The 9,366-nt window shown below is 39.8% G+C and overlaps 1 protein-coding gene across 1 annotated transcript; it reads left to right on the top strand.

Annotated features, from left to right (window-relative positions):
- The first annotated feature begins 2,983 nt into the window (after nt 1-2,983).
- LOC149212638 (uncharacterized) lies at nt 2,984-3,538 on the top strand. The gene has a single exon (XM_089388766.1). The coding sequence runs from the start codon at nt 2,984-2,986 to the stop codon at nt 3,536-3,538; it is 555 nt and encodes a 184-aa protein (XP_089244892.1).
- The last annotated feature ends 5,828 nt before the right edge of the window (nt 3,539-9,366 follow it).

Below are 9,366 nucleotides of genomic sequence, written 5' to 3'. Positions count from 1 at the left end.
GTTGAAGAAATACGGACCTCCTTCGAAGATGCGATTTTTGTCTTGTAGTTGAAGATAGTAGTGAAAAAACCTTTGGGGCCTAGCTACAGGGAGACTTGACCCTTAGGTTTCCATTTGGAGGCTATCCAGCCATACAAGACCTTTTTAGTTGGCCAGAATCTGAGGAACTTGCCTATGAGTGCATGATCACTCATGTATTGGATTTGGGCATTGATACAATCACTGGGGAGATCTATTTTTATTCTCTCTACAAATTTAGGAATGCATATTGCAGAGAATGCTTTTGGCCAGGACGTCGAGTTGTTCTGGTTTGTTCCTTTGTCTTTGGCAGCCGTCTGACCTACAACAGCTTTTCCATTGTTGTTTTTATCAGGATCTGAGTGAGGGCCATCAATTGGGTCAGGGCCTTGACCAACTGGAACTTGTGCATTTATTGACTTGTCAGGAGAGGGATCTGATGAGGGGGGGGGGGCAGAGCCCACCCCTCCAGACGGCAGGACCATGGTGAGGAGATCAGTGGCGTCGCAGGCCAGAGAAGCTGAGGACACAAAGGAGAGGGGCGGCGGGATTTTTCAGTAACCCTAGCAGGGGCAGCATCGATCGCTGGTCCGATGAGCGCTCCATGTTCCTCGTTGTCTAACTACAATAATAATTTTATACTATATACTAACCTATACAACAACCACATATTTCAAAAAAAATGTAATTTTTTGTTTTGATAATGAATACAAAACACAATAATTTACACAAAAAAATCACCTTAAAAACCCTTTGGGGCACTTGGATTATAAAGAGTTTATAAGGGAACTCAAAATGACACACTTAACGAAAAAGAGAGTTGGACTGACAAAGGCGATGGGAAACTAGGGTTAGGGTTTGGGATCAGGTGACCCCAGGCGGACCTACTCCTGGTCAGGGTGTAGGGGATCCCATACCCACATGCGGAATCACACACCAATACAACGGTAGTTTCAATAAGGGCAGAAGGCGTTTAGATCAAGCTAGTTTGAGAGGAAAATGAATGAAGCGAGTGGGGGGGAGAGATCCCCTCCTACAAGGAGATCACAACAGGGGAGTCAAGTCGAATCGGTGCAAATGGCAGATCTGGGAATCGAAGCAAGGACGCGCTAGTGATGGGAGTGGTATGGCAAGCCAGGACGGGGAACAAATGTTTACTGAGGGCAACAAAAAAACCCAGGTTCATAGTTCCAAATAATACATTAGAAGAGTACATAGTATATATGAAAGACCATGCACTTATTTGCAAGTTTGTAGGAACATGGCTGTCTGAGAAAGATTTGATCAAATGGATACAACAGAAGTGGAAACCTAAAGGGCATATAGATCTTAAACTGGGGGCAAAAGGTTTTTTCATAGTAATATTTGCTAATCTGGAGGATAAGGAGAGGATATTTGAAGAAAGCCCGTACTTCTTCAACAACGCAGGGCTATTCATGAGGCAATGGGAAGAATGTTATAATCCGGAAAAAGAAAAAATGTTATCAGCACCAGTTTGGGTCAGACTATTTGGGCTCCCAATAGAATTCTGGGATCCAGAGATTTTAGAAGGAATTGGGAACTCAATCAGGACCTTTGTGAAGGTAGCAGAAAACACAAAGAGAGGCAGATATACATCATATGCTAGGATCTGCGTCTACATAAATATCACAGAACCACTGCTGGATAATATTGGAATAGAATATCATGATGAAGTTTGGCAACAGCCAGTCGATTATGAACACATTCCTTTCAGGTGCAGACGATGCCACGAGTATGGCCATTTGTTTAAAAATTTCCCAATGAATGAAGTCAACACACCAATAAATCATGGGGATGAAAAGAGAAGCACAGAGCAAGAGAGAAAGACGTATGAAAGAAACAGAGGAGGGTTTACAAAAGTACAGAGAAGAAGAATGCCCCAAAAATGAAAAACCAAACTGAACCCCTCTTATCCAGAAGGCAATCAGAAAAGTCAGAATCTGTTCGAGGTCCTACGAGAATTAGAAATGGAAGCAGAAGGGGAAGAAGAGGAAGATGAAATAGGATAGATCCAGAAAGAAAATAAAAAAGAAAATAAGAAACCAAATAAGATGGAATTGGAAAAAGAGGGAGAGAAGGGAGACTAGGCTCAAGAACAGATGCAAATGGAAATAGATTCTCAATAGGAACAAGAAGGAGAGGACGAACAGGTCATGAGGAAACTTCTACAGGAATGGAAGCATTTGGACGAATGGTTCATACCAGATGATCAAAAACAACTTTATAAAGATATGTTCCAAAGATACAAAGAAAAACGAGGGATATGGATAGCGAAGCAGCCAGAACAACTTGGAACACAAGGAGATCAGAATACAGAAATAGGAATCACAGGGAAGGGTGGAAGGAAAAGAGGAAGGAGACCCATGAGTGAGACCATTCAGATGGTAGGAGATATGTTGGTGAATTCAGGAAAAGTTGTACCATTTTCGGAGGTTTTCCAACAACCCCTCAAACTATTGAAATGATTATTACAACCTGGAATATTAGAGGGCTGAATAGTAAGGGAAAACAAAGATATATGAAAGAGAGACTCAAAAGAGATAAACCAAATATAATGCTAATCCAAGAAACCAAATTACAAGAAAGCAAACTAAAAGAAGTGAGGAGAAATTTTAAGCTGCATTGTGAGATCATTGGTCAAGATGCAGCAGGAAGTGCAGGAGGAGTAGCAATCCTTTGGAACCCAAAGGAAGTCCAATTTGAAGATTGGGCCAGCATACCACGCATACTCTTAAGAAGATTCAGAATTCTAGGTTCTCAAGAATGGATCCTCTTATCTAATGTATATGGACCCCACATACAGAGCAACCGTAGAGTTTTCCTTCAGAACATGGCAGCAATGTGATCCTTGTATCTAGCTTCGCCTTGGATAGTGGGAGGAGATTTCAATATGCTAAAATCAATAAACGAAAAAAAGGGTGGACTCAGAAGAACAGAGGCAGACATGGAAGCCTTCGGAGATTGGATAGCAAAACAAAGGCTTGTGGACATACAGACAAAAAACGGGATCTATACATGGAATAACAGAAGGGGAGGTAGACACCAGATCGCTTCCAGACTAGCTAGATTTCTAATGTCGGAACAAATCATAAATTGGGACATTTTCATTGAAGCTGTGATTCTTCCTAGGATGGGATCAGACCATTGGCCGATTAAAGTAGAACTAGACATTAAAGCAAGCCCTAAGAGAAAGCCCTTTAGGTTCGAAGCCTTCTGGCTCAGGGATAAAAATTTCATGAAGAAAGTAGAAGATTGGTGGAAACAAAGTAGTCAGAAAGGAAGAAACAGAATGCAAAAATTTCAGATGAAACTAAAAGAACTGAAAGGAAACATCAAGAAATGGAATAAGGAGGGATTTGGACATATACTCAAAGATCAGCAGCTTCTAGAGCAGAATATGAAGCAAATCCAACAAGAAATAATTAATACAGGTAGAAGTGAGGACCTGGCCAGAGAGGAAGGGATCCTGATAGGACAATTGGAAGAGAGACGAAAATAAGAAGAGATTTTGTGGAGACAAAAATCCAAGTTAAATTGGTTAAGAGAAGGGGAACAGAATACAATTTTTTTCCACCAAGCAATGATTCAAAGAAGGCAAAGAAATAGAATCTTCTATATTAAAGATGAAGTAGGGACAAGAGTTACACAGCATGGGGAAATAGAACAAGTATTGGTGAAGCATTTCAAGGATCTCCTCATGGAACCTAATGTAGACCGTGGAGAAGCTATTGAAAGAATATGTAGAGAGATTCCAGGTAGGATCACTAGAGAACAAAACATTTCCCTAATGACGGCAACTACTCTAGAGGAAGTAGAGGAGGTAGTAAAAGGGATGAAAAAGAATAAAGCCCCAGGCCCTGATGGATTCACGGTGGAATTATATCAAGCAGGATGGGACTTCTTGGGCCAAGACATACTAGATGTTGTGGAAGAATCAAGAAGGAACCAGAAGGTAAGTACAAGCCTAAACTCAACCCTCTTATCTCTGATTCCGAAAGAAACTAAGTCTGAAGTCCCCCAGGGCTTTAGACTCATTGCCCTTTATAATGTCATATATAAGATAATAGCTACCTTAATGGCTAAAAGACTCAAGCGTATCTTATCTAGCATTATTTCCCAAGAACAAATAGGATTCGTGGCAGGTCGGCAAATCCTGGATGGACTGGTGGTCTCCCAAGAAGTAGTGCACTCTTTGAAAGTTAAAAATGAAGCAGGTATGATGATTAAACTTGACCTCTCAAAAGCTTATGATCGTCTGAATTGGAAGTATTTGAAAGAAGTTTTAAGGGCTTTTGGCTTCTGCAATAGATGGGTCGAATAGATCTCTACCATGATCTCCTCAACCAATTTCTCCATACTTGTGAATGGAACCCCCTCCTAGCCTTTTAAAGCATCTAGAGGATTTCGACAAGGGGATCCTTTGTCACCTCCCTTGTTCATCATAGCTGTAGAAGGCCTAGGTAGGTACATAAAAAAAGAAGTAAGAGAAAGAAAGCTCAAGGGAATATAAATATGGGGTAACAACCTTCCTATTACTCATCAGCAATTTGTAGACGACATTATGTTGTTTTGTAATGTGTCTCTCAGAAAATCCTACAGAATGAAAGCAATTTTAGACCTTTTAATGACAGCTTCAGGTACCCAAATCAACAATGACAAGTCCTGCACTTATTTTTTCAACACTGCTGGAAATATATAAAAAAAAATTAACAAGAACTCTGGGATTTCAATTAGGAGAACTCCCAACAAGATATCTAGGAACGCAGTTAGCCCTGAATCCCCTAAGGGTGTCAAATTGGCAACAAACCATTGAGAAAATTGCTAGGAAACTAGCTAACTGGTCTTTCAGAACTTTGAACTTGGCGAGCAGAGTTGTTTTAGTTAAGGCAGTCCTTCAATCGATTCCAATATATCAACTATCGACAATGGCTGCCCCTAAAGGAGCGTGTACAAAGATGGCAGAAATCTTCAAAAAATTCATATGGGGGGTCCAAAGGATTAAAGGAAATGGTCTTTAGTATCATGGAAGGATTTAGTGAAAAGCAAGACAGAGGGAGGATTAGGACTTAGAGATCCCTATCTCCTGAATCAAGCAATGGTTGCTATGCTGTGGTGGCGCTGGATGAGAGGAGGGAAGGATGTATGGAAAAGAATATGGACAAAAAAATATAATATGCCTACAAAACCAGAGGAAATATTAAGAATAAGGGATACATCGAAAGGGTTGACAATATGGAATTTAGCCAGTCTAAACAAAGAAATAATAACTAGGCATGCTTTTTGGGAAATCAGGGATGGCAGCTCAGCCAGGTTTTGGGAGGAGGCCTAGCAGCAAAGAGAAAGACTGAATGGACTGCAAGCCCTATCAGATATATGCCAAAAAGCAGATGAGAGGGGAATGAATTTGGTAAGGGACTTCTGGAAAATGGGGAGCCAAGATGAAGTCTGGAGAATCTGAAAGAATCCGGAAGAATGGATGGATCAAGTCGATGGAGAACAAAGGGAGTCATACCAAAAGGAAATGTAGACAAGGAGAATACCTATAAGATCTGGACCAGACATTCTGAGATGGGGACACACAATAAAAGGAAAATTTTCAATTAAAGAAGCTTATCATCTTTTAATTCCCAGAGAACCAGAGGATACGATAGTAAATTGGAAACAAATATGGAATAGCAATTGGTGGCAAAAAGTGGCACACTTCCTTTGGTTGGTAAGCAAAGGTCGCATCCTGACCTGGGACCAACTCCAAAAGAGAGGCATACACGATCCCACCAAGTGTATTCTATGCAAACAAGAATAGGAAACGCACGAACACCTCCTAAAATCATGTAAAGAAACTCAGCAACAGTGGGAAGAGATCAGGATGCTCTTCGGAAAAACCTGCAGAGATCAACAGAGCATTAAAAACACTATTAAAATCTGGGGAGGAGGACATTTTACGAGCCCAGTGGTAAGACAAGCTTGGAGCCTAGCAGTAGGGATGAATATGTGGATGATCTGGAAAGAAAGAAATAGAAGAATTTTCCAAAACAAAGAGATGACAAAAGACCAAATCTGGGGAAAAACCTTGAGCCATATTCGTGAGACTATACTTGCGGATACTTGGAATGGAGAAGACTAGGAAACGACGCCGGAAGAAGATCAGATTTTAAGGAAGCTAAACCTGCATCAAGGGATGGTGGCCCCACAGATGTGGAAAGAACCTAGGATAGGATATAATGGCACCATGCACTTCTCCCGCCCCATGGCTGGATTCATAAAGTTAAACTTTGATGGAGCCTCTAAAGGAAACCCAGGCCCAGCAGAGATTGGAGGTATTTTTAGGGACGATAAAGGCAGGATAAAATGCACTTACTCAGATAATGGAGCCACTATGAGTAACAATGAAGATGAATTGATGGCCGTACATCAAGGATTAAAGATAGCAATCAGAAACAGATATAATAACCTGGAAGTGGAAGGGGATTCCCTAATGGTCATACAAATACTCAAAAAACTTAACAATGGGACCCCATGGGACAAAGTTACGCAAAGTTGGAGAATTTCCAATCTAATCCAAGAATTGGAAAGTATCCTAAGAAGATTTGAATATATGATCATTAAGCATGTTAGAAGAGAGGCTAACAGAGCAGCAGATTATCTTGCGAACTAGGGTTGCCAGGAACAAGGAAGGAAAATGCATAATATATGGACTATGCATTCAGAGGACTTAGAATTAGAATAGCTAAGAATGATTCTAAACCAAGATAATCATGAAGACATGACTCAAAGGCAATAGAGACAGATGGCTCCCGATCGAGATGTGGAATAAGGTAGGTGAGGGTGGCAGGAGTGATTATGATCATGGAAGGATAGACGGACATAACCATAGGTACGAAGCCGCCCTTCCAACCAAAAAAATGAGTAGTAGGATGGCACAAGTCTCAAGAAATTGTAGTGGGGAAGGTGGAATGCAGAAGATTAGTAATAGTGGCGGCGGTAGTGGAAGAGTGAGAAGGTTGGTGAAGATGAATTATATGAAGGTGGCGGAGTATAGAAGAAGGGGTAATCTAAGTGGGATGAAGGAGGAGCAGAGCGCAACACAGCCAGGAGGAGCCGTCAAGGAGGTTAGTGATTCCACGTATGTTAAACCTAAGATCCCTACATTCCTTTTCTCTGTGTTGGTAGATAAAATGGACAAATTTAATATTTGTGAATCCCCTGAGGAAGAAAAGGGTTGGAGTGAGATCGCCCTTCACTCAGCGATACATTGTGAGGGGCAATTGGGTCAAAATCCGGGGGGGGGGGGGGATTCTCGATGAATGGGGGAATTGTAGTCGGGAGCACAGTCTGGGAAGAAACTTGGGAGACTATGTCAAACAATCCACTGTAAAAGCAGAGGGGAAGTCTGAAAGAGGGGATTCGAAAATCATGTCCTTAGCCCAACAATTGATCTGCATGACAGAGGGTCTTATACGCCTCCTGTATCCTGGAAATGACGAACAGCGTCAAACCCAAAAAAAGGGTGGTGACTGTAGCAGAAGCAGAGGAACAACCATAGCGAAAATTGTGGTGGAAGACATTGATGAGAAACTTAAAAATCTGACCCCTGTGATTGATAACTATCAACAGGAGAAGGTAGAAAATAGGATGGTGTGCCCGGGTCATGGCAGAGGACGTGGAGGCCGTGGGCGACCAAGGCAAGGGAATCAGGAGAGCCGGCCAACAGGTTCCCCAAGTAACCAGAGCAGAGGGAGAAGGTCCACCTTGACAGCAGTGCAGGAAGCGGCAAGAGCGTATTGAGAAGGTACGAGTGAAGACATTCGCCGAATCATTCAAGACATGGAAACCAATGTATTGGAGGAACAGTCTGAATCAGAGATGGAAGAATGGGTTGAAATGATTAGAGATCCGGGGAATACGTGGGGAAGGCTGACTCTATATAGGCAGTCTCTACATATCTACTAGGTATTAAAGCGCCTCCTGGCAAAGGCTCTGGAACAGGTGGCGAAGGAAATGGTGGAGATTGCAAACGGCATACCAAATATGCAAAAAGAAATGAAAAACTTCCAGGTTATAATGATCAAGAAAAACAACAAATTGGAGGAGATGCATCAGTTGCTGTCTCGGATGGATCACACAAACCCAAGTAAGGATGAACAAATGGATGCTTCCATGGACATGGACCAGAATACAGGAATCATGAAGCAATGATTCCCTTGAGTCCCTAAAGCGTTTTTTTGTGAACCTTTTATTTTCATAGTTTTATGCATGATAGTAGCTTAATGGGTAGTTTCAGTTGTATTGTGCATATAGCCAGAATGGAAAGACTCATTAAATTTTGTTTTTGGAATGCTTATAGCAAACTAAGGTGGCCAACAGACCTGGTTTCCCTTCGGGGCAGGTTGAGGCCACCAAAACGATGTATCTGGTCTCGTTGGTTTTTATAAATAGAAAAGAAAGGCACTACCTATACTTACAAAAAAAAAAAAAAAAGAGTTTATAAGCAAAATTTATAATTCCAAAATTTAGATAAATTAAATTAGAAAATATTCCCAAAAATTTTTCAAAACTAAAAAAAAATTCATAAATTAAAATTAAAATTTTAACCTTTAAAATACTAAAAACAAATAAAAATACAATATTAAAATATTAAAATACTTATTAAACCCGTTATAGGAAAAATATATTGTAATTACACTTGGTCAAATAAATTTGATTTTTTAATTAGTTGATTGAAATAAAATATTTGAACTATAATTTTATAAAAATTCTAAAATAAATAGATATTAAGTATTTAATAATTTCAAAATATATATTTAATTTTTTTAATTATATTCTTCATTCTGATTAAGTAAAAATATTGATATGACTAATTTTCTCATCTTTATGTATATAGCACTTGTTCCAACAAAGGTATCCACTATTGAAATATGTGATATCTACTCCATCCGTGTGGGACCCACTAAAGGTAAAGGCAGTCGGTTGTGAGATGCTTAATAAAATATAGTTTTTAAATGAAATTTCAAACCATTACCCTTGTCAGTTTCCTTCCACTTTCTAAAAATAATGAATATCAAGAAAATAATTTCTCAAAATAATCAACTTATAACATTTAGAAAAGAATTTATGAAAACACCTCCTGTGTAAATTATGACATGTCTTTATGTCAAACTATGCCAGTGGTCATCCATGATATCTTGACTACAAGAAGAAAAGGTAGGTTGTGAGTATACAAATCATTAAAAAAATGTTAATTCTTCAAATTTTACCATTTTACGGTGTTTAATTTTTAAGATAAGTTTGAACTACTTCGAGTTTAATATGGATTTAATTTTAATCAAT

The sequence above is a fragment of the Pinus tabuliformis genome, chromosome 1_1 (genome assembly GCF_031772625.1).
Source record: "Pinus tabuliformis cultivar Carrire ecotype Pingquan chromosome 1_1, CPIR1, whole genome shotgun sequence".
Lineage (NCBI taxonomy): Eukaryota > Viridiplantae > Streptophyta > Pinopsida > Pinales > Pinaceae > Pinus > Pinus tabuliformis.
This window is presented reverse-complemented; position numbering and strand designations above follow the sequence as displayed.

What these genes read in the sequence shown, in the direction of transcription:
- LOC149212638 (XM_089388766.1), top strand. Translation starts at nt 2,984, where the DNA reads ATGGAAGCCTTCGGAGATTGGATAGCAAAACAAAGGCTTGTGGACATA.